The following is a 27,987-nucleotide window of genomic DNA, read 5'->3' as shown; positions in this document are numbered from 1 at the left end:
CATTTCTGGGGGGAAAGTAGGTTAAACATGGTCCCCAAGTTTAGGTGGCCTTACATCAACAACAAAAAAGATATTGTACTTATTGTGTTCATATTGTATTGCAAAACACTTTTGCTGATATTGAGGTTGGATACTGGAAAATTACAGGTAAAGTTTAGGGGTAAGGAAAGGGTCAACAGTGTAATTATAAGTATTATGAAGTAATAACAATTGATTACATGTACTTGCTATATGGCTAGAGGATAGGATTAGGCTTTGGTTTATGGTTAGTTGCATGCAATTATGCATAATTTGTAGTTATAACTACAGTAAAATAAAGTGTTACCGAAAAGTAGGTCTATAACTACACAGTAAATCAAGCACCAGACAGAGAATACATTAGCTTTGGTTATGTGCTGTAAATAGAGATAATACAAACTGAATTTTTAAGGAGAATTAAAAAAATGTGTAACTCATTCTGAAGCTGAGCATGAATCAACAAAGAAAAAGTGGAAAGGCATAAGTTGACTTATTTCTCCAGGAAGCCATTTTGTATGAAAGGTTCACTCTCTTTAGGGATCGTCCTCCATCTCCTCAGTCTCTTCAATGTATCTGATGGAAAAAGAACATTAGATGACAGAAGCTAACAGACAAACCCCAGGTTATACGAATCACTGAATACATCAAATTAATTTTATATACCAAACTACTGCATTGCCTACTTCTTCAAATTAAAACCATGCATATGTAATGCACATCAACATTGTATTATATTCATTTATTTAAAGGGGTCATGAATCGAAAAAAAAAATATATAAAAGCTCATCGTAATATAAGAATATCCTGTACGTTTCAGAGCTGAAAATTGTGAGTCAAAGAAAAGCTTTTATTGACAGCTGGCTCAGCAAACGATTGATCTCGAATGTGCATCCGTGACGTCAGAGTTGAGTAAAAAAACGCTGCCCTAAAGGTGCACTATGTAGGATTTTTGCAGCAAAATATCCAAAAACCACCAGGCCAGTGTTATATATTTTGTTCAGTTGAGTTCTTACAATATCCCAAATGTTTCCAACTATTTGTAAATTGTGAGAAAATTGCTATTTTAACCAAAGAGCTGGGATGTCACACACTTAAATGTATCTAATATGATAAAACAAAGCTGCGTTACCTCATATTCATGACCATAAAGGCGAAATGGCACCGGCGAATGTGGCCTGTCATTATAAAATTCCTACTGCTCGCTAGCCATGTGTTGCGCAACAATCGTACACTACAGTAACGTTAATAACCGCGTCCATGAACATGATTTCTGCCTGAGTTCTGTCTGAGTCCTATCCCGATTTTTTTCCACCGGCTGTGAGGTGAAGACAACATGTCCCAAGATTCTGAGCTCAAACTTGGCGTCATCAAACTTTGTTTTCAAAAGGCGCTCTCTAGCAGACAGAAAAGACATAGTGTAGGTTTAACCAAAGATGAATGCCTATTTATGTAGCCCCGCCCACTGACATATTATAGATAAATAACACAGGCCTACATGGAGCTAAACCGGATCCAACAGCAACCAAGCAATACCGTTTACTTCCAAGTCTTCAGTGCGGCCCGCCCATAAAAACCGAGGATTCCAGGAACTATAGGCTCAAAACCACAGCAGAAAATAGCCTATTATTACTTACTCATTATGATGTTTTTGCATGTAAAAACCATGCAAACATCATAAGCTGACCTCAGACAACAGTAAAAAAAAAATTAAAAAGCCAGTTCATGACCCCTTTAATGGTTGTTTTTCACACAAATAAGCCTTTAACAGGAAATTTGATTGTGTGTTTGTTGGCCTAGGTAGTCTTTGTTTTTTTGACTTTTAAAATTAAAAGCAAAATTTGACTGCACCACAACTTACTCAAAGTGTGTCTCATGCTTTGAAAAAATAGACAGGACGAAGGAGGCTGTTTCACCAGGATTCTTCGTACATGGTACAATCAGATACTCTCCTGGCTCCAGCCAGAAAAACCCTGACACCGCTCTCAAATTTTCAAAATTCATTATTGCCACAGGTATTTTGTCCTTGAAGAATTCAGCTGAGAACTTCCCAGTCTCACCTCTCACCTAAAGAAGAATGCAATAATAAATCAATAATATATAGACCTAGTCAAATATTTGTGAGTATATGCGTTTTGGCTGTTTATTTAAAAGGAAACAGCGTATTGGTGGCCTGAAAATGCAAGCATTTGAATCCAGGTTTCAAAGTGCAAGTTTTTGAAATCTTGTTGAAGTGTTTGGGTAATATTTATTTTCTAAGTAACAGCGCCAACTACTGGCCTGACAGCTGAATACCGCATCTTTAGTGGTTTTTGCGAATCCTTGTAAATGGGGATTGTGTTGACGTATGTATGCAAAATCAAAAGCAAAGTAAAACCTTTTCAGTTTTTAGTACTGTTGTCATGTAAACATACCCTCAGTTTCTATAAGTCTAAATGTAAATAGCTACAGAGGTTAAAGCATGACCATGACCATCATTCTCCCACTGTTGAGGAAGATATTGTACATTCCTTTTAAGATCACTGTCCTAGTACTTGCAGATACATCTGTCAATACTAACCGTAAAAATATAGATGCCAATCCAGTAGTTTTTTTGGCTTCTTCTGTGTCTCTTCTCGTGGTTCTGGATGAGCGACACCTGCATGTTTTCAGCACCCTCCTCATGTGTACAGTCGTCACTAAGCTCCTCGATCCTCAAACGAAACTGAGGGTTTTTCCAGAAAGTCTCTGCAACACAGCAAAATAGTTAAGCTTGTGCACAGGATTTTTATTAATCAAGTCCAGATGTTCAGGGATGTTTAACAATATCTGCGCACTTTGTAAGTGGAAATTGTAATTTATGCTCAACAAGTGTGAAACTACTAGTGAAATCTGTACAGAAGGTCAGAGTTGAAAACAACTTTACACAATGTGTAAATCTATAAAGTGTGTGAGAAAAGTCTGATTACTGAAACCAACATCTGGACATAATCTAATAATAATATATGTATCACTAGATAATTATATTATATGTTCACTATATTCACATGTACACCTTTATTGTCCATGGAACCACCAGCTGTAGTCCCAGCGATCCATTTGCCAAAATTGCGTTGTGATTTCCAGTGACATCCAGGGGATCGATCCAGAAAATCAGGACAGAGACAGCAGATATCCAGGCTTTTAAAGTTTTTGGTGAAATTGTTCATTGACATCCTGCAAAACAATGATCCGGAGCAAATCATACCCAATATGTGATTCATACATTGTAAATTAAGGTGTCATATATTACAACATGATCAGTGCTTACCAGAACTCCCCATTGTCAAGTTTTTCACGCCACTTGCGGTCCTCCTCACTCACTGTGTCCCACAAAGATGATCTGAAAGAAGTATGTAGTATACAAACAAAATATACACAAGCACAAGATATCATATAGCAAAACAAATGCAAACAAACATGTAAGTATGTGTATGTGGTAGAACAAAGAGATTAAAGTTACTTTTAAAAGTAATGTAATACAATATTGCATTACTCCCTACAAAATTGCATTAGTTACCTTTTATGGTAAGTAATGCATTATATTACTTCACTGGTTTCTTGGGACAGTAATCTGATTACATAACTTGTGTTACTTGTAATGTGTTACCCAACACTTATAAATCGTTGCTGTCAGGCGCATACCTTGTATCTCTAAAAATTGTACTTTTCAGGAAATGGAAAAGACACTTTTATTTTTTTTATAATTAAACACTGCGTTGTCAAAGTTGATAGTGTGGCTTTATATATGGTCAGACACTTGCATGAATCGTTATATTATTTAAGGATTAGTTTACTAAAAAAAAATCTAAATTCCCTTTCGAAAGGGAACTCGCGCTGCGTCAGCTGACGCTATGGGGAACGCCTTCAGCGTGACAGGTGTCTGAAATCGCTATCAAATCACAATCCTACTGACCGTCGGCAGCTGGTGATGTCATCACCGTGCGACCAGGAAGTATAAAAAGGCACCGTGCCAACATGACAACATCCTTTCGTCTTCAGGGACTGTTTTGTCTGGTTCGCTAGAAAGTCTTTCTAAAGTGAAATGAAGTGCACACGTAAATCTAAGGGAGCGTACAGGAAGTGCGCTGATCCGTGTCCCAGGTTTCTCACGCCTGGGGACACGCACACCCTTTGTGTGCTCTGCCTGGGGGAAGAGCACGCGCGGGAGGTTCTCGAGGGGGCTTCCTGCGCAAACTGCGAGCGTTTTCCGACTGAGGACGCTCCGCTCTCGCTTGGTCTTCTTCTCGAGGGAAGAAGAGCCAGCATCTGGGAGCGGTCCCGCTCATGCCGAGGCTGAGCGGCGCCGTTTGTCCTGGGGCTCCCAGATGGATCTGGCTCATCGTCTGGAGAACACAGTGCTCGCGGACGATCAGCCAGGTCGCGAGAGCAGGCGGACGGAGGAGGAGTCGGATGGAGACTCCTCCTCTTCGTCAGCCCGTGCTTTTCCAGTCGATCAGAGGATGGCTGTGGATGAGGAGGAAAATGAGGCTGAGGCCAAATCCTCCCAGCCATCCTGCCCCGTGTATGAGGAGCTGCTGGATGTGATGGCCATAGCCGCCCAGCTCCCGGGAGCCTTCCATTCCTCCCCGACCTTCACGAGCAGGTCGTGGGGGCATGGAAGAAACCCTACTCGGCGCGAGTCCATCGACATCAGCGCTTTAATTTTGCTGATGTCGGGGGATTGGCCGAGGCAGGGTATGTGTCGATGCCGCCCATCGACGATACGTTCGCGAACTGTCTCGCGTCCGGGCGGCCATCGACACTAAGAGCTCCAGCCCTGCCATCGAAACCATTAAAGACGACTTCACGTCTTAATGGCAGGGCATACACATCGGCGGGTCAGGCGGCGGCGGCCTTGCACACAATGGCTGTTTTGCAGGCTTATCAAGCTGGCCTGCTGAGGGACCTCGATCAGGGGGAGGGCTTACCCCCTGATGCGATGGCTGAGTGGCGCACCACAGATCTCTCTCTCCGGGCGGCCAAACACATAGCAGTCGCCATCGGGTGGTCGATGGCGGCTATGGTCGCCACGGAGAGGCATCGGTGGCTAAAACTTGGTGGACATCGGGGTGAAAGAAAAGGGCTTTTCTCCTCGATGCCCCGGTCTCGCCCTCTGAGCTTTTCGGCACCTCCGTCGAGGCGGTGGTGGGAAGGTTCAGAGAGGCGAGGGCGCGCTCAGCGGCGTGTAGAACGTGTATTCCGCTGAGGTCTGGGGTGGCGCCCAGGCAGGAGGGTGTCCCTGGCCCATCAAAAAAAAAAAAAAAAAAAGAAAAGAAAATGGGCCAACGCAGTAGCGTGGCCTCTCGTGCGCCCCCTCCGTGGAGGAGTAGGACGTGGAAGAGGCGGGACACCCGCAACAGGAGGAGGGACATCGGGGAGAAGAACCGCTTCCAGCGCCGGAAGCGAGGTGGTGAGTCTCCGCCCCCGAGGGCGCGGAAGTGATGTTGTGTCCCCTCCTTTGTTTTTCTGTTGTTTTTCTGTTTTCTCCCCGGGCGCGCTTTACACCAGGCCGCGCGGGCTGATGATGAGCGGAGGTGAGACTCTGACGAAGGCCTGCCAGGCCGGTGTGTGCTCTGCCCGCACACAGTGCATCGTCTCTGGGAAAAGCGGGATTTCGCGGCCGACTCCTCGGCCTTACATGTGAGAATAAAGCGCCCCGCCCTCAGGTTAGTGCGCCGAAGCATGCATGTTACATGAAGCGATGAGGCACTGAAGACAGCGGGTGAGTCCCCTTTTAGGGCAAACATTCTTCTTTTCAATGCCGTATGTTTGGACTCTATGCTTCCCTGAGGGATATTTTGTCTACAAAAGATGAAGAAAAGTGTAACAGTTGGAGAAGTGGGCCTGTAGTTCCCCGGTAAAGGTGGCTAGAACGATTATTGTATAAACACAGTGTGTTTATGTAGGCTGTATGTTTGCTAGTGTAGCAACAGTAGTTTATAAGGCTGTTTTCTCTTCTGGATATGTGTAATATGAGCAGTTGAGGCCACCGCACATACCGCGGGCATGTAGCGGCGATATAAACTGACATATGTTCTCCTGGCGAACGTTTTTAGCTGTAGCCACCTCTGGGTAGCGTTGGCACCTCTGCTAGTGAAATATCTAGATGAATTTGTGAGGTTAGGCTAGCGCATGAACTACAGTAAGGTCTGTCCCAGTCCTTTTTAGGGCCGTTGTTGTGGGATTATCAGACCGATGCTAGTGCATCAAGTTGGCCTAGGCTGTTGATGGGATGACGGTGGCGTCTCGCGGTGGCATATCGCCCTGGCAGTTGCCCCGGGCTCCTGTCGGTATCCCCGCAGGAGCTTTGTATCCCTACCCGGCCTCCCCGTAGTAGGGTCGTCCGGCCAATGCCCACCCCCCTTCTGCATTTGGGGGTTGTTTTTAATGCAAAAAGGTGTATAGCAGAATGAATCGCGACTCAGCCAGTGGTCGTGGGGACGGGGTAGGCGTCTCTTCGCGCCGCGCAGTCAGACTGGTTTTGCTAGCCCCGCCCCCCAGAGCTAGTGCGGCCGCCACTTCTGGGCGCCCCCCCGGCTTGGTTCAGGAAATGGCCGGTTGTGTGTGTTCAATATCTTTCACTTTCTGCTCTGTGTCTTCTGCTTCACCTTTTAGGCTCGGGTCGAGCTGTACTTCGCAACCATCTGGAAGCATCGGTTGGTAGGATGCTCCCCTGGAGTCGAAACACTGTCACGGCTGACGCCCTTGCGCGGATGGCGGACCGCTGGACGACCAGACGGCCGCCCTGGAGGCAGGTGGCGTAAGTTGTACTCCCCTCGCTTTAGAGGGTTCAAGGCGTTTTAGGCTGAGTGCACTGCTATGGGCATTGTGTTTTAGGTCCACGCTGGTAGGCGCTGCCTGAGAGACTGCGCCGTCGCAGAAGGCTGCTATGGGCCGCTGGGGCGGACCGACTATAGAAGGCTGGCTGGTGGGAGACGCCAGCCGAGGCAGTCCGGGCAGTTAACTCTGGGTCAGGTGGTAGGCCTCAGTAGGCCTCCCTGCGGGTGAGAACCCTCCCCGCTCACATGGGCCACGATGTCGGCTGCAGCAGAAACCTCGTCATAAGTAGGCCCCTAACGGCCTCCCTGGGGATGAGTCCCCAGGTAGTGACTGGATACCCAGTCCTCATCAGCCAGCAGACAGCCACTGTCAGCCCGACTTTAAGGGCTTGCTGAGTTTCAGCACGCCTCACATGGCGTCCCCTGAGGGGGTGACCTAGGGTTCCGACCATTGGTTGCCAGGATCTAGGCCGCTTTAGGCCTCCTGTAGGGTGAGCCCCGGTTCCCAGGTCTTGCAACAGTGTGCGTGGGTGCTAGCCAGGCGGCTAGCATAGTCTGCTATCAGGGACGGGCCGCTTCAGGCCGTCCTATGGTCGTTTCCCGGCCCTGCGGGGTTTCCAGTGGGATTTGCCATCGGATAAGCACCGTCTGTCACCAATCTAATAGGGAGCTGCCATTCGGCAATAGGCCTCTCCAGGCCGCCCTAAAAGGACCGGACTGTACGTGGCATCAAACAGGCCTCCCTGGAGGCGAGCCCCGGGAACACAACAGCTCCCGACAGTTTGCACGTTGGCTGGCAGGAAGTAGGCCGCTCTAGGCCGCCTGAGGGTGAGCCCCCGAGCTGGGACGCTCGGTAGGCCAGTGTATTATGCTGTCAGGCCTTTTTGGGCCTTTTTGGGGAGGGATTCCCGGACCAGGTCTCGGTGACAAGCTAGCTATTAGCATGGGTGGCTTCTGGCATTATAGCCTCATGAGCCCCCTGAGGAACCAGTAGAGCCACCTACCTGCAGGCCGCCTGAGGGTGAGCCCCGAGCTGGGACGCTCGCTAGGCCAGTGTATTATGCTGTTAGGCCTTTTTGGACCTTTTTGGGAAAGGATTCCCGGACCAAAGGTCTCGGTGACAAGCTAGCCATTAGCATGGGTGGCTTCTGGTGTTATAGCCTCATGAGCCTCCTGAGGAACCAGTAAAGCCACCTTCCTGCGGCTCTTAACAGATAACAGCTAATAGCGAACACTAACGGTGCCGGGTGGAGGCTCCTCATTGCCTCCCTGTAGGAGAAACGGTTCCCTGGAGCGGGAACGTATAACTGGCTTTGGGCTGACAGCTAGCGGCTGCCCGCCGGTGGGTCCCGGCCTGGGCCGGTATAACTCAAGGGCGGGCTCATGCCCTAGCACAACGAGACTCCGTTTCTGCTGCGCAGTCCCTTCAGGACAGGGACTGGCTAGCCTACAGCATGGGTTACCTACCAAGCTGGCTTAAGAGCTCCCCTCATTGAGGGTCGTCTGCGAGCTTACGGCCGCTTGAGTCTGATCAGACGGGCAGGCCCCCCTCGGGGCCTCCCGGGTAGATCAGTCCATAGGCCTTTTTTAGGCCTCCTGAGCACCCCTGTAATAAATGTGCTCAGTAGATCCTAGGATCGAGCAGAAGAGACTCCCCTCGATGGCAAGGGTAAGAAGCACTAAGCTGAGTACTGCTCTCCAGGATTCCCGTCTCCGAGTTCCGGTCTGAGGAGGACATTGCCATTTTGCAGTCCCTCAGTCTGGATGCTCATGAGTAAGAGTGACGTCCGGAGGCTCTGTTTTGACAGACAGGGTTGGCCAAGCTGGGGTGTCCCACAGAAGTGATGCCAGGTGAGGCCTCCCTGGTGGCATTCGGTGAAGGTTTTTCCCGAATTAAAGTGACGGGTGGTGGCGCCCTCGGGTCCCCTAGCCACATTCCCTTAAGGGACTCCTTCCTTCGAAGTAGTAGGTCCCAGGCCCTCGAGCAAGCCGAGAGTAGGAAACCTCAGTTAAAACTTGTTTAGGTTCTCTCTTAGGCATATAGCTTGGGCTATGACCGTAGGGAATGATGTCACTGGCAGCCTGTGTGGCTAGAGGGGGAGTGGTTCAGACTTTCCGCGAACACTCGTCCAGGCAGTTCTCACTGCCAGTAAGGGGCGTGCACTCCCCTCAGCATGGCGGCGTGGGTATATCGTTCCCCATAGCGTCAGCTGACGCAGCGCGAGTTCCCTTTCGAAAGGGAACGTCCCCGGTTACGTATGTAACCTTAGTTCCCTGAGAACAGGGAACGAGACGCTGCGTCACATGGCCATGCTTCAAGGTGTGCCTGCCCACAGTCCCTTCAGACGAACCGGATGTTGTCATGTTGGCACGGTGCCTTTTTATACTTCCTGGTCGCACGGTGATGACATCACCAGCTGCCGACGGTCAGTAGGATTGTGATTTGATAGCGATTTCAGACACCTGTCACGCTGAAGGGGTTCCCCATAGCGTCAGCTGACGCAGCGTCTCGTTCCCTGTTCTCAGGGAACTAAGGTTACATACGTAACCGGGGACGTTTCCTAATATTTTATTCACCCCAATCTCATCCAAGGTGTACGTGTTTTTCCGGAAAGTATTCCATGATTTTTCTCCACATTATAGATTTCTATAGCAACCAAAATGTTGAAGGTCCAAATCAATGCAGTTTCAAAGTCTCTTATCTAGCGAAACCGTAGGGTAACCATGGGCTGTGTCCAAAATCACCCACTATAGGGACAGCCATACATTAGTGGTGTACGTAGTGGACATTATTGAGTGCACTCATTCAATTCCCCAATGCACTGCAATAACAAGTGTACAAGTGATGTATGCTCAATAGCTAGAGAATACCCACAATGCACTGTGAGAGTCGCTCATCTAATTCATTCCAATGTGGGTACAGCGTAATATAATACAGGTATAAATATTTAATTGTATTACAAGTAAGTAAAGTTTATGAATGCTAATTTCCATTACAGAGTACTAGTACAAGATAAACATTGTCATTACTGCTGGAGCTGCCAGTTTGCTACTTAAATATTATTTAAATATTTTATAAAAATATTAAACCGCAAGCACCAACGATGAAAAAGCAGCAGTCCTTCATGGCGCACTTACTCGTTTTCATTTACTCCTTCAATGATTCATGAGGAAATATGGAGATACGAGGTTTCCGCCCAACAGCGACGTCATAGATGTCAGTTTGTCAATAATGAATAAAATACAGAAGCTGTTACTCTGTACATATAAAACTGTACTATAAAAGCAAATAAACATCACTTACTCGTCACTCCAGTCTCCCTTCCACTCAGAATCTCCCCATGGGTTTAACACTCTCACCAGATTAACTGGATTTTCTTTACTCATCACCTGTTCAACAAAACCAAGAATGACGCTGACTAACATTTTAGAGCGCAGCTAATAGAGTAGTTTATACATAAATAATTTAGAGGTGGCAAAAAGTACATATGCATGCATAATCAGGAATATGGTATGTGGGGATAAACCAAAAAAAGCATATGGAAGGCTAAAGGGACAAGTATTTGGTGGATTTTCTGTGGTCTTACCTTGCAAACCCCTGTCACAGTATAAGAATGACCCCCAATGATGTCATTGGATGATTTCTAAAATCAAAAAACAAACAAGATTACACACATCATCAATGTTTATAATGTTTGTAAATTGCGATCTGAGCCATTTCCTGTTCTTTGCCATTTCCAGAAGGGTGTTGCACAAAGGAATTGATGCGTTAATCCAAAACGTTGTAAAGCTTTACTTTCTTATTGCATTAGAGAAATCAAACTACTTCACACTTATTCACATAAAACATGAATTTTAGCCTTTTCCACAGTCAAAAGACAGTCTAGCACCAAGCCTATTTCCTTATCGTTCTTCAAAATTGCTATGCATACGCAACACATGTAAACCTATTTAAGCAAAGTCATGTGAGACAATACAAATTACACAAAATGTAAATGTATCAAAAAATAGAATCACTCTAAATCTGTCAGTGAGATTGTCTTCCTGGAATATGGCCATGATGTGTCTTACTAAAATGTTTTTAAGAAATGAAAAGCTACACACTCCATCATTTAGGGTTAGAAGAACTGTTGCCAAACAGATACGACGCTAGAAACATATCTCTTACTGCAATAATGATTCAATCATAGACTCTTAAACTTTTGCCTATTTCAAAACAGCAAATCTTTTTGGCCAGACAGTGTATTTCTATAATAAAAGTTTATGACAGAAATACTTATCAGTAGGTGTCTTACTTTGTAACTATCACAGCCCATAAGGGTTTGTGACTTGGCTGCACGATCCATAATGTCCCAAAGATAAGCAGGAGCTTCATTCAGAAATAAAAATATGTGCACCCCACCAGTGAAGTCCATCAGGGCCTCTGACATGAATCCACCATGCAGGTCCGCATAGGATCCGCACACCCTGTCAACCATTTTAAGGTAAAATGTAAATGCTACACAGACATGTTTAACAAAAATGATGCAATATACCCTGTTTACACATTCACTGTTAGTCTGTTACTGAACACTTTAAAATGTTCCTCAAACCAACATATAATTACATGAAGAGAGATAAATCAAATGAAAAGACCATGCATCCAATCACAGACCAATATTCTTGAGACAAGAAACAATAAGTAAATGAATGCAGTGTTTATTTCAAAGGATCTATTGCCCCCTACTTTGCATAAGCCTTCTCCAGTAAGGCAGGCCAAAACTCATTAGATGTCCTTGAATGAACAAAAATGACATCGCCATCGGCTGTTGGAAGTAGATCATCAACGACAACGTCAATCCATTTCCCAAACCGCCAGAACTGTATAAATTGCAGAGAGGAAAAGATGAAGGGTTAGAAAGAGGAAACATGTTTTCCTAATCATCAAATTCCTTCAAAGATTCATTAACAGTAATATATCTGATTCATCTCACCCTGAAGTGGAATATCCCTGCATAATTGTTGCTGAATGACTGATCAGCTGGAATGACTTGGTTTATGATGTCTTTTGTCATAAAAGAGCGCTTCTCATCTGTCGAGGTTAAAGCCCCAATTGCAGCCAAAAACCAACAGTTTCCTAAACACAAATAAGAGTTTTCACTAATGGAATAAAACAAACGATGGCAAATGTAATAATGTACTGTACATTTATGTGGTGAGCAGGGCGGGGACGAGAGCCATGGGAATGGAGCGAGGCCAGTGGTGTGAATGTTAACGCCATACCGGTCTGAGAGTCCTGCGGAGGAGCTCCGGAGGATAAAAGGAGGAGTGACGACAGCAGAAGACGAGAGAGGACCAGACCTAACGATGTTGTTGATTTGTTTTCGATTATGCAGCAGTTGTCCATGAGGGGCTGACGCTTTACTTTCGCTATGCTGTTTATGTTTATGTTTATTTTTATTACGCCTATTTAAAGGCAACTCCATGAAGCTAGCTGAACCGACTCTGATTTTCAGAATAGGTTAAGAGTTGACAAATCCAGATGAATCCAACCTGGTTTAGATTGAGTTCAACGGTCTCTCAAAGCATGGTATAAACATTCTCTGTCAACTCAGGTTTAATCCAGAGTGTGCGATTAACTCTGAAGCCATGTAAAATAAAACCATGTAACACCATTCACCATGTAGAAAATGGTAATTGTGTGAACTGATGACCGATTTGTGTTTAAGCACATTGTTGGTGCATTGCTATTTTGAGGCTTCGCCACGGACCAACGAAAACCTGCTCTAAAGTGAAAAGCGCTGTATTTTTGTGTTATCTAAAGGGCCCGTTAGTAATCTGAGCCTATAGATGGGTGCAGAGCGCATGTAGACTCTGATTACTCTGATTACTACACACAGGGACGTGCAGCAGCACACAAACATGTTTAAATGTTAAAAATCCTCTCTGGAGAAGCGTTCAGTCTTTAAATAGCGAATTCCTGATAGTGCAAGCGCAACTTTTAAAGGGAATGGGGGATGAGACTCTGGTTTGTTGCACGTTAGATCCAAAACACACACTGTAAAAAATTATTTAGAAAAAAAGTTACCTGGTTGCCTTAAAATTTTGAGTTCATTGAAATTAAAATGTTGAGTTAATACAATGAACATTTTTTGAGATTCGACAACCTTTATTAAAATATTATTAAAAGATTTTGTAAGCATATTGGGTAATTATGTGTGTGTTATTTCTGATGATGCAGTGAAACATGCCAAATAGTGCTATTTTCATGATTTATCATATTTTTTATGTGGTTCAGATTCAAAAATATTTTGAGTTTCTATTTATTAAACTAATTTCCTTCATTGTATCAACTCAAATTTTTAATTTCAATAAACTCAAAATTTTAAGGCAACCAGGTTACTTACTTTTTTAAGTTAAATCAACAAAAAACACCACAATTTTTTTACAGTGCACCCATGATTCATTAAGAGACAATACTTTTAGATCATGCGCCTGGCGCATCAACATTTTTTTTCCGTCGTTAACTAGCAAAAGTGGATTCGGATATCCCCTAAACGCTCCTGCGTCATGCGCTTTATCTTCTAAATATTTTTTTTTTCTGTTGTTTTAGAGCACACTTGGATATACTTAGAGCTTATAGATAACAGTAAGGCTAACATATCCATACTAAAAGCCAAAAAACTAAGAGTCTAAGCCAAACTGTAATCAAATAAACCTAAACTTACCTAATTTGGACCCTTGTTTGTAGTCAAACCTGGATATTCCATCAACAGTGAAGAAAGGTTTACCATTTGACACTAATTCCTGTTTAGACAGAATAACCAATGTATAATTTCAACACTTCTTAATTGGACCACAGATATGAAGACAGAGAAATACAAATTATTATTTTTAATGAATATTGTTTACATACTGATGGCCTCTTCCACTTGATGTTCTTGTAGTCCAGAACAACTTCTTCATGTCTACCAATAGAGCTGCTGTTTGGAGGGAACATGTCATCCACGAACAGCTCGTTTCTACTGAGAGATTCGTGGAGCAGCTTCTGATAGTCCTGACCGAGGAACCCCATAGGGTTAGATGGAGAACCCACATCATGATCAGTCGTGTAGTCATGGCGCTTATGAGGAGGAGGCATTTTTCACTCAGAGAGGTCTATCTCTAAAAGACAAACTACAAACAAAAAATCTCACATTTGGTATGAAAGTAATCTCATTAAATTGGACAGGGATTTTCTCATTTCAGATTATCCTGTCCCTGTCACCATATACTTACCAGTCTCATGAAGCATAATACTCAAGTATCATTAACAAAACATAAAACTAAAAAAGTTAAAACTGTGTTTTAAGGCTTGTCTAGCATTGTGCAGTTGTTTGTCATGTTTTAATAAAAGATTTATTGTGCAGAATTAATTAAAAACAATAAAAAGTGATAACCCACATTTTACCTGTAACAATCTGGTTGGTCAGGAAGTTACCCTAAAAGAGTGCTTTCTCACACTGTGTCTCTGGTTTTATACTCGACACCTGTGGACTTTTTTTTCTTTCTCTTTTCCTGTACATCCCACCCCCCTTATTCTGTTTAAAGGGATTGTTTTTCAGCCATTCAGAAGACTTGATAAGCTTGTCACTGTAAAACTTCACCCATGAAATGTCCTGTCCTCGAATTACAACATTCCAAACTTTATCTCACTGAAAGACTTACCTAGACAGAAAATAATCTTGCATTTTTACCCAAAAGCATGGTTATAATATAATAAAATGAGAGCTGTAACATAACAGAATCTGCTAGGTTCTCAAATGTTTCAGTTTGTGACATCAGGTAATTCATTGGAAGGCAATGGCACAAAAACACAGGTAATAGCCCTTAGGTAATGCCATATTTCATTTCAGTCAGGAATGAAAACCAGATTGGGACAGAAAACAGAAGGACAGCATGTTCGCTGGATTGTACTGTTGTTTAACAATGTTCAGTTAGCGAAACGGTCAGTAGACAAAAACTCCTTACAATTGTGATCTTTGAAAATGATATGATCTGGGACCTATATACAGTGCGTGCCATTGTAAAGTCAAGTCTATTCCTATTTTTTTCATATGACCTCTACCCTAACGAAGGTCTATAGACAGAGACGAGGACTACACAAGTCTTGAATTTTCGATTAGATTTCAATTTTTTCTTCTTCATTGCATTACTGGAAACAGTACCTCTGGCTTCCTCAGATTCCAGACTTTTCAAAATACTCCTGAACAAAATCTGAAGACCAGGGGATGCATTGCAAGTTTTACACATTTCGCACTTGTGGATCATAACCGGGTTGTAAGTGCTGCTACAAAATGCCAAAAGAAGAAACAGGAGCAAGAGACAAAAAATAGACAGTAGGCAATTTATTGAAAACTGCATTTAAACTCAAACAGGCCGTTCATCAGCTGATCAAAAGTTTAAGACCATAGCCCAAAAAAAGGTCAAATCTGCACAGAAATATGGCTTTCATGTCATTGTCCTTCAAGCAGTCAAGATCTCCTGATGGCAAAGGCAAAAAGGCTTTCACTCTTTGAACGTGGCAGGATTGTTGAGCTGCACAAGCAAGGCCCTTCGCAACGCGCCATCGCTGCTGAGGTTGGACGCAGTAAGACAGTCATTTTACATTTCTTAAAAAATCCTGAGAGTTATGGGACAAAAAAGTCAAGTGGTAGACCCAAAAAGATTTCACCTGCACTGATCCGCAGGATCCGACGGGTTGTCCGTGAAGACACAGGTCGATCCTCAACCCAAATGAAGGCCCTTACTGATGCTGACTGCAGCCCAATAACCATCTTCATCTGCTAGAGAAGGGCTTCAAGAACAAAAAACGTCTTCAAAGGCCACGTCTTCTCCCACGACACAAACTTGTCCGTTTAGAATTTGCAAGGGAGCACCAAACATGGGACATTGAAAAGTGGAAGAAAGTTTTATTCTCTGATGAGAATAAATTTAACCTGGACGGTCCTGATGGCTTCCAACGTTACTGGCATGACAAGGAGATCCCACCTGAGATGTTTTCTACGCGGCACAGTGGAGGAGGCTCCATCATGATCTGGGGTGCTTTTTCCTTCAATGGGAAAATGGAGCTTCAGGTTGTGCAGGGGCGTCAAACGGCGACTGGCTATGTGGATCTGTTGCAGCGGGCATCCCTCTTGACCGAGGGCCACTGTCTGTGTGGTAATGACTGGGTCTTTCAACAGAACAACGCTGCAATTCACAAAGCCCGCCTGACGAAGGACTTCTTCCAGGAGAATAACGTTGCTCTTTTGGACCATCCGACATGTTACCATGATCTAAATCCCATTGAGAACATTTGGGGATGGATGGCAAGGGAAGTTTACAAAAATGGACGTCAGTTTCAGACCGTGGATGCCCTTCATGAAGCCATCTTCACCAGCCTCCTGGAAACAGTCGCATCAAGCATGCCGAAACGAGTTTTTGAAGTGATCAACAAGAACGGTGGGGCTACTCACTACTGAGTCATTTTTTGACACTTTTAGTACTGATGTGCGTTTATTTTTGGGCTATGGTCTTAAACTTTTGATCAGCTGATGAACGGCCTGTTTGAGTTTAAATGCAGTTTTCAATAAATTGCCTACTCTCTATTTTTTTCTCTTGCTCCTGTTTCTTCTTTTGGCATTTTGTAGCAGCACTTACAACCCGGTTATGATCCACAACTGCGAAATGTGTAAAACTTGCAATGCATCCCCTGGTCTTAAGATTTTGTTCAGGAGTGTATCTGGGTGTATCTACACTTATCTCACTTTTAAGTGAAATAGAAATCCCATCCAAGTTTCACTTTTTTTGAAGTTTGTCTAAATTAAAAGAAACAAGTTCATAAAAATCAAAACAATGAAACAATTCAGATTACTTTTAAAGGTGCACTATGCAACTTTCCGTCCCCTAGAGGTCGCCTATTTAAAACAAAGGCGTAGTTTGATGACGGCAAGTGTGAGCGCAGTATCTTGGGATATGTGGTCTTCACCTCACAGCCGGTGGAAAATAGGACTCGGGCAGAAATCATGTTCATGGATGCGGTTATTAACGTTACTGTAGTGTGAAGCAGAGCAGGACCGAGTGTTGTGGAGCTGAGCACGGCCACTGGAGCGATTGAAATGCAAACACCTGCCTCGCGAGCACTTTTATTATGACAGGACGGGACACAGTCGCCGGGCGCCTGCAGTATTTCCACGTTTCCGGTCATGATTATAAGGTAAAGCAGCTCTGTTTATCATATAAGATACATTTAAGTGTGTTTAAAATTGTTCTGACGTTACTCTGTGCGTTCGCTCGGCGCTGCTGTGACATGTTCACACTGCTAAGAGAAAAGTGCTTCTGCAGAATAAAACCGAGGGTAACGCAGATATGACGCAATTGACAGGCGACTCGCTCAAACGCTATATGCTGACACGTCCCGGGTCCTTAGTTAAAATAGCAATTTTCTCACAAAATGTTGGAAACATTTGGGATATTGTAAGTACTCAACTGAACAAAATATACTGGCCTATAGTGTATGAAGTTCTTTCTTTTGATGAATACAAAAGACAATATTTTAAAGAACAGAACCAAACAGTATGTATGAACTTTACAAACCACAAATAATAATAATAATAATAATCAAACTCTTGTATGTGGTTGGAGATATTAAAAAAATTAAATGTTGACATCAGGATTACCTCACTCTCATTAAGAGTTATCTTCCCACTTTCACAGAGTCTCTCTCTCATATGCCTGATAAAGAGAATAAATGCTGTTAATGTAATAAATCTAAAAACATAATATCCGGCAGGGTTTTTACCTCAAGCTATTTCAGGAATGCAAAAGCATCCAACCATATTTTGTTTACCAGTTTGTATGACACAACTCTTGGTAGCTTACCCTAACATTTTTATTTTTGTTTAACATGTTTTACATGTTCTGTGTGGGTTTCCTCAGTTTCTCCCACAATCCAAAGACGTGCAGGTTCAGGTGAAACAGAGGGCCATATATTAACAGTCTAAGCACATGGTCTGAAGCACATGGCATAAGTGCACTTAAGAACTGTCCGAATCCACAATGGGGAAAATGGTCTGCATGCCAGGCCCATGGTCTAAAAGGGTTGTCAATAGTCTCTTAATGAGTAATGGATGTTTTGGGCATAATGAGCAATAATAATAATCCTTTAAAGCTACACTCGGTAACTTTTTTTAGTTTATTCTTAGCTAAAAACAATAAGTTCTTTCAAAAATATGTGCTCATTAATGTATATTTACTTCTTTTAAATAATAAAGTGTTCTCATAAGTTTATAATATGCCATTGAAAATACATACGGGTGAGGGGGTCGAATGCTGGTCGCCATGTTGCCCCTCCATCTTGAAATAGTCACTTAATGAGTAATGGATGTTTTGGGCATAACGTGCAATAATAATAATCCTTTAATGTTTTTTATATTTCAAAATATTTGCATGCTGCTGCGTGTCCCTGTGTGTAATTGTCAGGATCCCAGTGTGATTGGTTGTTCTTTTTGTGTGTTTACCTTTTGTGTTCCTGTGTGCACTCTCTGTCTCCTCCCTTCTCGTTATCCCTGATTGTTTTCCACAGCTGTTGTGTGTTTCCCTCTATTTAAGGTCCAGGTGTGCTGTGTTCTGTGCGCGTTCGTTGTGTTTCTCCTGGGTGTTTGCTGCCATGCTGTGTGTGACTATTGTTGGTCTTTGATCGGGTTTTCTTGTTTTCCACTGTGTTTTTCCTCCAGGACTCGGTGGGAATTTGTTAATTCCTTTGGCTTCTGCTCCCTCTCCCGGTATTTTTGTGAGTACACTGTGCAACGCTTTCTTGTGGATTATTTCCTTGTGGACTAGTCGGATTCTTCTACTGTCAACGAGTCTCGTTTTAGACTGTGGCTGACTACACCTTGAACTTGTTACTGTACTCTTCTGTGAACTATTGATGTTTTTCCTCTGCTCTTCGGTGTGTCTCGTTTTTAGACAAGATCCGTTTGGGTGATTACGGTGCTCCTCACCGTTCTGGACTGTTCATCAACATCTGAAATCCTGAGACCTGTTCTGGATTATGTATCAACATCTGAGTTCCTGAGATGCTCCTCACCGTTCTGGACTGTTCATCAACATCTGAAATCCTGAGACCTGTTCTGGATTATGTATCAACATCTGAGTTCCTGAGATTCGTTCTGACTGAGCATCTACATCTGAGTTCCTGAGATTTGTTCTTACTGAGCATCTACATCTGAGATCCGTTCTGTATTGAGCATCAACATCACAGTTCCTGAGACCCATTGTGGATTTTGACTCTTTCTCTCTCTTTCTCGCTATTTATTTTAATAAACTTTTACTTGCATAAGATTCCCTCCGTCTCTGTCCTCACAGGACGAACGCGCCAGAAATGGAGTCTGCAAGTCAGGCGAGTGGAGACTCTTTCCAAGCGGCCTTGGCCCAGCAGGGGGCGAGATTAGACCAGCACTCTTCCCTACTCAACTCAGCTTCACATGACTTTCAGTTACTTTCAGGCCGTCTCACTGAGATCCACAACAGGTTGGAACAGGTGGCACAGGCAGTCGGAGAAAGAGAAGCTCATATACCACCAGCTGAGATTTTGAGCAGCTCTGGACCAGAACCCCAAGTGATTAATCCACCCACCTACGACGGGGATATTAAGTCTTGTAAGGCTTTTCTTGACCAATGCTCACTAGTCTTTGCACTCCAGCCTCGGAGGTTCGCGTCTGAGGTGTCAAAGGTTGCTTATGTCCTTACACTGCTAACAGGCAGAGCGCGAGACTGGGGAATGGCGGTCTGGGGAGCCAAGGACCCTTGTTGTGTTACATTTGAGACCTTGCGCTCCAAGATGACCAAGCTTTTTGATCGCAGTGTTCAAGGAGACCTAGCTGCTGCCGCATTGACCCGTCTCACTCAAGATAAGTCTACTGTTACTGATTATGCGATTGAGTTCAGGACCCTCGCCGTATCCAGTGAGTGGAACGATACAGCCCAGAAAGCACAGTTCTTAAGGGGTCTCAATGAAAGCATTCAAGATGAGATTTCGTCACATGATCTTCCCACATCTCTAGAAGGAGTTATCGATTTGGCTCTCAGAGTCGAGGCTCGCCACAGACAGCGGAGTGTTCGCTGCTCGTTTCACCATCTTTTCTCCGATCCGTCACTGAGGGTGAGCGACAATATTTCTCCATCTTCCTCCTCGGTGGAGCCTATGCAACTGGGTCGGCTCCGACTGACCGCAGAGGAGAAACAGCATCGTTTCACCAATGGTCTCTGTCTGTACTGTGGTAAGCCGGGGCATAAGGCTCTCACCTGCCCAGCAAAAGGTTCCGCCCGCCGGTGATCCCGGGAGTATCGGTGGGCGTCTCTCATCTTGGCTCTTCTCCTGGGTCTCGTACCATGTTGATGGTCTCTATCAGCTATAATAACTCTGTGTTCCACTCTCAGGCCTTGTTGGACTCCGGTGCTGAGGCGAGTTTTATGGACGCTTCTCTTGCTGAGTCTTGGGGAATTCCTGCGGTAACCCTAACTGACTATCTGTCTGCTTTAACTTTAAAAGGGCAACACATGGCAGAGATCACTCATTGCACACCCTCTGTAAGTCTTTTTGTTTCTGGCAATCATCGTGAGGATTTTAAATTTTTCTTGTTACATTCTTCCCAGTCACCCATCATTTTAGGGCATGACTGGTTGATTAAACATAATCCTCACGTTGATTGGCAGAATAGTCTCGTATTGTCTTGGCCACCGTCTTGTCATGTGTTTTGTCTTGGTCCTGCTCCTTCTGATCCCGTTTGTTCTGTTTTACAGATTCCTGCGGCCGATCTCTCGGGGGTCCCGGCGGAGTATTCTGATCTGGATCGGGTGTTCAGTAAGGCTCGAGCTACGTCCCTGCCTCCTCACCGGTCGTATGATTGTGCCATCGATCTCCTCCCAGGTACTTTTCCGCCGAAGGGTCGCGTTTTTTCCCTTTCGGGTCCAGAAAGAGAGGCCATGGACAAATACATTAACGAAGCCCTTGCCGCCGGTCTCATTCACCGCTCCACCTCCCCTGCTGGGGCAGGTTTTTTCTTTGTTAAGAAGAAAGACGGCTCCCTCCGCCCGTGTATTGATTATAGAGGTTTAAACGACATTACTGTTAAAAATGAATACCCCTTACCTTTAATGTCGACTGCCTTTGAATTATTACAGGGAGCTTGTGTCTTCACCAAGTTAGATCTGCGCAACGCTTATCACTTGGTTCGCATAAGGGAGGGCGATGAGTGGAAGACAGCATTTAATACACCTTCGGGGCACTGGGAATATTCCGTTCTACCGTTCGGTCTTGCGAACGCACCCGCTGTCTTCCAGACTATGGTTAATGAAGTGTTGGGAGACATGATCAACAAATTTGTCTTTGTGTATCTAGATGACATTCTCATCTTCTCCCCTTCTATGCAGATACACACCCAGCATGTTCGCCTAGTCTTACAACGGCTATTAGAGAATCAGTTATTTGTCAAGGCGGAGAAGTGCGAATTCCACAAACAGTCGGTTACGTTCTTGGGTTTTGTTATAGCCGCTGGGAAGATTTGCCCCGATTCCGCTAAGATCAGAGCGGTCGCTGATTGGCCAGTACCCGACACACGTAAGGAGTTACAGCGTTTTCTGGGATTCGCCAATTTTTATCGGCGTTTTATCAGAAATTTTGGTCAAATCGCTAAACCTCTTACTAGTGTTGTAGTCAAGACCACCTAAACCGAGACCAAGACAAGACCAAGACTTTGAAGGGTCGAGACCAAGACAAGACCAAGACTTTGAAGGGCCGAGACCGAGTCAAGACCAAGACCAAGACAAGCCGAGACCGAGTCAAGACCGAGACCAATGCATGTCCCCACACTTATGATAAAATGTGGAATATGCATATGATTGGCACTTCTCTCGTATGTGTGGGTGTGTAAGTGTACCATGAGAGAAGTTTTGATCAAATAATCAAAAGGCACTGCAGCTTTGTGGGAATTAATATTTTTCTTCTATAAGCAAATAACACTGAACTTTTCGTCAATGGGAGGCACTGAAGACGACGTGTCCATATTGTTTACAGTCTATGGTGGACACAAACACCAAACTAACACTGACAGAGCTTTGTGTTTTGTTTCGTGAAAAGCGCTCAATCCCATTTTAAAACTCAAAGTTCCCTAAGAATGCTAATCTGGATGAGGTATTAATCTCAGACACAGTCCATTATGTCTTAAATGAATGTGAATAACAGGAGGTGGAAGATGTATCATACAGATATGCATTAGTATGCTGCTTAAGCAAATTATTTTACATATGTACATATTTTTCATTTACAAATTGAAAATGTTATTGTGCAGCTTTATTGTGCAACAACAAGGAAAAGAAACCCTGTACTTGTATTTTTTGATTAACTACAGTTTGATTTAACAAATATTTCACATGTGCAGGGTTTTGGGTCAAAAATGGTCTATGGTGGTGGCTGACAGACCCCCCACCCCCCACACACACACACCATTTCTTTTTAAAAATGCAACGAAACAATCATTCTTTATTATCTTATGTTATATCGCATATTATGTATGATCTCTTATCTTGATGTGTCTTTTGTTCCAACAGGTTGAATTGTTTTGGTATATAATCATATCAATATTAGAAATAGCATTAACAGTTAACAAATAGCCACATTTTCTGCCATATACAATTTAATAAAATGATCAGCTAGCTAACAAACAACTTTGTTCTGTTTTCACCTCACTCCAGTCTAAACTAAATGATTTTAGACTATTTATTTTACTACACATTCAACATACATAAGCTGAAATACTGTGGATAGTTAAAACTAATAAATTTTACTCTCCACTCTTGCTAAATTGGGTAAGCACACTTGTGTTCTCATTTCTGAGGTGTTCTGAGTAAATGATTAAACTGATTCGTTCAGTTCATTGTTGAACAGATCAGTTCTTATTACCGTCGTTAAAATGATTCGGTTCAAATGAGTCATTTGGTCGTGAATCGGACATTAGCAGACCCGTTGTGTGTGAATCACGGCTGTCAGAACATCGCGGAAGGTTTGTCACACAGAAAACACTTCATAACTGGATAGAAATTGTTTCCTATTTATTTAATGTATGACTTATGTCAGCTGTTTAGCTGGTCAAACGTTTTTGAGCGCAATTCACACCGAGCGGTACTTCAAAACAGTTGTCCGAACGCGCAACGTTCAACATGGATTCGGTTTTCTGAACTTTTGATTTAGCTTAATATGTGAAGTATGAGAGAGAGCTTATGAGCTTATTTTGAAGACAGAGAGAGTGCGCGCAGTGTGGAGTTTTCTGCTCTTTATATGCCTTCAGCTGTGGTCTTGACCGGTCTTGAGACAAAATCCCGAGTCATCTTCGCCCGAGACCGAGACGAGACCGAGTAAAAATGCGGTCGATACCGAGACGAGACCAAGACCTTTAAAAAGTGGTCTCGAGACCGGTCTCGAGACCAAGACCGATCTCGAGTACTACAACACTACCTCTTACTGCTCTTACCTCCACTAAAGTAGGTTTCCGTTGGAATAACGAAGCTCAGAAAGCCTTTGATGAATTAAAGTCCTGTTTCATCTCTGCGCCTGTTCTTTCTATTCCTGATCCGGCTTACCAGTTTATAGTTGAGGTAGATGCTTCTGATGTCGGGGTAGGCGCCGTTTTGTCCCAGCGGTCACCCATTGACGGGAAAGTGCATCCGTGCGCCTTTTTTTCTCACCGGTTAAACCCAGCAGAACGTAATTACGACATAGGTAACCGGGAGTTGCTGGCGGTTAGACTTGCTTTGGGTGAGTGGCGTCACTGGTTGGAGGGAGCCTCGGAGCCCTTCCTGGTCTGGACGGATCACAAAAACTTAGAGTACATCCGTTCGGCCAGGAGGTTAACATCCAGGCAGGCTCGCTGGGCGCTCTTCTTTGACCGTTTTAACTTCACCCTTTCGTACCGGCCGGGTTCTAAGAACGTTAAGCCAGATGCTCTCTCCCGTCTGTTCGGTGGCTCGGAACCCGATCGGCCCGAGACCGTTCTCCCGGAAGGGACGGTGGTCGGGGCGGTCACCTGGGGCATCGAGCAGCGGGTGAGGGAGGCCGGACGAGGGGTGGAGGTCCCAGAGGGGTGCCCGGTGGGTCGTCTGTGGGTTCCCGAGGCATTGCGTTCTGATGTCATCCGGTGGTGTCATGAATCTAAGTTTGTCGGCCATCCTGGTGTTCGGAGAACGTTGGCAGCCGTCCGTCAACGTTTTTGGTGGCCCGCTATGGGTCCTGACGTCAGACAGTTTGTATTAGCCTGTCAGGTTTGTGCTTGTAATAAGGCCTCTCATCAACCACCCGTTGGTCTGCTTAAACCTTTGCCCGTGCCCTCCCGCCCCTGGTCACATATAGCTCTTGATTTTGTCACTGGCTTACCGGCGTCTGATGGTAACACTGTTATACTGACGGTGGTGGATCGCTTTTCTAAAGCGGTCCATTTCATTCCCCTGCCCAAACTCCCTTCTGCCAAAGAGATGGCTCAGGTTCTGATTAACCACGTTTTTAGGTTACATGGTCTTCCTACTGACGTGGTTTCAGATAGGGGTCCTCAGTTCATCTCCCGTTTCTGGCAGGAGTTTTGTAGACAGATCGGCGCCACCGCCAGCTTGTCTTCTGATTATCATCCGCAGACCAACGGTCAATGTGAACGGGCTAATCAGAATCTCGGTCGTACGCTCCGCTGTCTGTCGTCTCGCTATCCGAACTCCTGGTGCCAACAGCTCCCCTGGGTCGAGTACTCCCATAATTCTCTTCCCGTTTCCTCGACCAATCTGTCTCCGTTTGAAGCCGCTACCGGTTTTCAACCTCCCTTATTTCCATCACAAGAACCCGATGCAGCGGTTCCGTCTGCTTTAGCTTTTGTCCGAAGGTGCAAACGCACTTGGAAAAGAGCTAGAACCCTATTATTACAAAACTCCAGACGAACCAAGGCTGCGGCTGACCGTCACCGGCGACCTCCTCCTCGTTATATCTGTGGACAAAAGGTTTGGTTTTCTTCCAGGGATCTGCCTCTTCGCGAGTCATCTCGTAAGCTGGCTCCGAGATTCCTTGGGCCATTCAGTATTGTCAAGGTCGTCAGCCCAGTGGCAGTTAAGCTTAAGTTACCTCTTTCTCTTGGTCGGGTTCACCCTGTTTTTCATGTATCCAGGGTTAAACCAGTGATTTTTGCCTCCATTAATCCCCCTGTCTCTACCCCCAAACCCCCCGCCCCCCAACTAGTGGATGGTTCTCCTGCCTACTCAGTCAGGAGATTACTAGATGTTCGCCGCAGGGGTAGAGGTTTTCAGTATCTTGTGGACTGGGAGGGGTACGGTCCGGAGGAGAGGTGTTGGGTACCGGCTCGGGACATTCTGGACCCCGGTTTGATCGAGGATCTCCGTCGACGACAGCATGAGTGCTTCCCTGGCCCGTCCAGTGCCGGCCGTGGGGAGGGGGGGTACTGTCAGGATCCCAGTGTGATTGGTTGTTCTTTTTGTGTGTTTACCTTTTGTGTTCCTGTGTGCACTCTCTGTCTCCTCCCTTCTCGTTATCCCTGATTGTTTTCCACAGCTGTTGTGTGTTTCCCTCTATTTAAGGTCCAGGTGTGCTGTGTTCTGTGCGCGTTCGTTGTGTTTCTCCTGGGTGTTTGCTGCCATGCTGTGTGTGACTATTGTTGGTCTTTGATCGGGTTTTCTTGTTTTTCACTGTGTTTTTCCTCCAGGACTCGGTGGGAATTTGTTAATTCCTTTGGCTTCTGCTCCCTCTCCCGGTATTTTTGTGAGTACACTGTGCAACGCTTTCTTGTGGATTATTTCCTTGTGGACTAGTCGGATTCTTCTACTGTCAACGAGTCTCGTTTTAGACTGTGGCTGACTACACCTTGAACTTGTTACTGTACTCTTCTGTGAACTATTGATGTTTTTCCTCTGCTCTTCGGTGTGTCTCGTTTTTAGACAAGATCCGTTTGGGCGATTATGGTGCTCCTCACCGTTCTGGACTGTTCATCAACATCTGAAATCCTGAGACCTGTTCTGGATTATGTATCAACATCTGAGTTCCTGAGATGCTCCTCACCGTTCTGGACTGTTCATCAACATCTGAAATCCTGAGACCTGTTCTGGATTATGTATCAACATCTGAGTTCCTGAGATTCGTTCTGACTGAGCATCTACATCTGAGTTCCTGAGATTTGTTCTTACTGAGCATCTACATCTGAGATCCGTTCTGTATTGAGCATCAACATCACAGTTCCTGAGACCCATTGTGGATTTTGACTCTTTCTCTCTCTTTCTCGCTATTTATTTTAATAAACTTTTACTTGCATAAGATTCCCTCCGTCTCTGTCCTCACAGTAATAAGCAGAGTGTACGCACGTTGTGCACCCGTCTATAGGTGCATATTACTCACACTTTAAATAACAAAAAAAATATTGTGCCATTGACTTTAGAGTAGCTTTTTGTTTGTCAATGGCAGAGTCTATTTTAGTTGCCTCAAAATAGCAATGTGCCAACAATGCGCCTGAACAAACCTCGTTTTCAGACTATTGCCCTTTTTTGTAAATCTGCCTGGCAATTATACATCTGCAGGAATCCAGGCCAAATCCCTGAAAGGTACAAGTCACATTTGTGAGATTTATGAGGCAATTTTAGATTTCTGAACTGTAAAACTAGCTGTAGTTTACATAAAACACTCACCTCTAAGTAGATTTTCATGAAGCAGCTGTTGAAGTTTCTCAGCATCAACAACTTTGTACTGTTTCCAAAAAAAAAGACATTCAAGAGTTTAAAGCTTTTAGCTGCTTGTATTTTTTTATGATATATTAGCTTTCATAGTTACCTGATCAGAATATTGTCGAAACAGAGTTTTCGATTTCAATCCTTCATCCACTTTTTCTGTGTATCCGCCCTAAACATGAGAAAGGAGATGGCTCTTATCAGCAACTTTCACAACTCAAGTTCCCATTTCTAAAGCAGAAAACAAACCTCTGATAACACTATCTATTTTTTACTAAATAGGAAAAAGATAAGGTTGGTTGTAAATGCAATTGCAGCGAGATGTTTTCAATAAATGCAATTAGTCTCTGAAATAGTTCTTATATCAATACAAAAATTGTCCAAATGATTCTGTGTATTACCTCGCCTAAAAGATCCACAAGAAAATCTTTCTCAGTCCTTTCTGTATCCTTTCTGAATTAAAAACACATGTTTAAAAAAATCTACATGTGTAATAAAGCACACAATAGTGAACATTTCAGTGTATAAATTAGTCTGTTTTTATTTTCATATTTTCAAGCATAAATAATTACTTAAATGTTGAATATTGTAAAGAAGAGTGGTCAATTGTTCCATCCTTCATGCAACTTACTGAATGTTGATCTCATTTTTGCACAGAATGGACAGGATGAATTCTGCGTTCTTATTAGGGTAGAAAGTGGAGGGTACAATGAGATACTCTCCAGGCTCCAGTCTGAATAATTTCATCACCTCTCTTGCATCCTGATAGTCCCCGCTCATTGCCACAGGCTTTCTGCTATAGAAAAAGCTTGATCCAAACTTTCCCTCAGATCTCATCTAAAGGATAATGAAACATAAACAAGTGTCACTGAACATACACAATTAAAGTGTCAGAAAGGTATAAAAACGGATGCCATATGTATTAATACAACCTGAAATACTTTTTAAACCAACAACAGAAACTGTGAATATATTTTACTTGCCTCGGGTGGAACCTGAACAATAAAGGTTACACTCTAAGCCAACCTGGTCTCACAGAATTCCGTGAAATCAACACGGACCCTTATCCACACACGGATTCCCAACACACATTTAATTATTTGCATTTGTAAAAGTAGACATGATTTTATGAATATTTATTAAAGCCTACTTTTATATTTCGGAGCAACTAACTCCACCCTAAACCTACACACATATCAACAATATAAAACACAGGCAAATAAATGTACGGTCACAGTTATTCATTGCAAAAATGGACCAGAAACAGTATAAAAGTATTAACTCATGTTGCATTCCAAGTATTCTGAAGTATGATATCTTCATGTGAAGAACAGAGTTGATCGTAATGTTTTAATCGTTGAAATGATGATCGTGCTCCACACACGCACTCGTTCATTCTCATTTAAAT

General features: G+C 44.0%; 1 protein-coding gene and 1 long non-coding RNA gene across 3 annotated transcripts; one reads left to right on the top strand and one right to left on the bottom strand.

The window, feature by feature from the left end:
- Positions 1 to 11: 11 nt before the first annotated feature.
- On the bottom strand, positions 12 to 27,981 carry LOC137090548 (calpain-1 catalytic subunit-like). 2 transcript variants are annotated; one of them, XM_067454511.1, is made up of 18 exons: positions 27,862 to 27,981; positions 27,211 to 27,416; positions 26,981 to 27,032; positions 26,683 to 26,751; positions 26,541 to 26,598; positions 26,375 to 26,449; positions 13,711 to 13,970; positions 13,523 to 13,601; positions 11,789 to 11,931; positions 11,542 to 11,675; positions 11,111 to 11,282; positions 10,403 to 10,459; positions 10,120 to 10,205; positions 3,305 to 3,376; positions 3,050 to 3,210; positions 2,576 to 2,742; positions 1,877 to 2,082; positions 12 to 591 (listed from the first exon to the last, which is right to left on the bottom strand). In XM_067454511.1, exons 7-18 carry the CDS (start codon positions 13,933 to 13,935, stop codon positions 552 to 554), a joined length of 1,542 nt encoding a protein of 513 aa, XP_067310612.1. In that variant the 5' UTR covers positions 13,936 to 13,970; positions 26,375 to 26,449; positions 26,541 to 26,598; positions 26,683 to 26,751; positions 26,981 to 27,032; positions 27,211 to 27,416; positions 27,862 to 27,981; the 3' UTR covers positions 12 to 551. The 2 variants fall into 2 exon arrangements, with proteins under 2 accessions (XP_067310612.1, XP_067310613.1); XM_067454512.1 differs by lacking the exons at positions 26,375 to 26,449; positions 26,541 to 26,598; positions 26,683 to 26,751; ... (1 more) ...; positions 27,211 to 27,416; positions 27,862 to 27,981 and adding an exon at positions 17,495 to 17,509.
- Positions 18,298 to 19,157, top strand: LOC137090547 (uncharacterized). Its single transcript, XR_010907890.1, has 2 exons — positions 18,298 to 18,606; positions 18,783 to 19,157. It is a non-coding gene; the product is annotated as an uncharacterized lncRNA (long non-coding RNA).
- Positions 27,982 to 27,987: the final 6 nt, after the last annotated feature.

Source organism: Pseudorasbora parva, chromosome 10, assembly GCF_024679245.1.
Source record: "Pseudorasbora parva isolate DD20220531a chromosome 10, ASM2467924v1, whole genome shotgun sequence".
Lineage (NCBI taxonomy): Eukaryota > Metazoa > Chordata > Actinopteri > Cypriniformes > Gobionidae > Pseudorasbora > Pseudorasbora parva.
This window is presented reverse-complemented; position numbering and strand designations above follow the sequence as displayed.

Bases quoted from the DNA above. Each gene is read 5' to 3' on its own strand.
- LOC137090548 (XM_067454511.1), bottom strand. From the start codon at position 13,935: ATGCCTCCTCCTCATAAGCGCCATGACTACACGACTGATCATGATGTG. The intron at 2,743-3,049 runs GTGTACATGTGA...GCTGTGTTGCAG, and splicing joins TGGTTCCATGGACAATAAAG to AGACTTTCTGGAAAAACCCT. The intron at 592-1,876 runs GTAAGTTGTGGT...TTTTTCCATCAG, and splicing joins AAGCATGAGACACACTTTGA to ATACATTGAAGAGACTGAGG.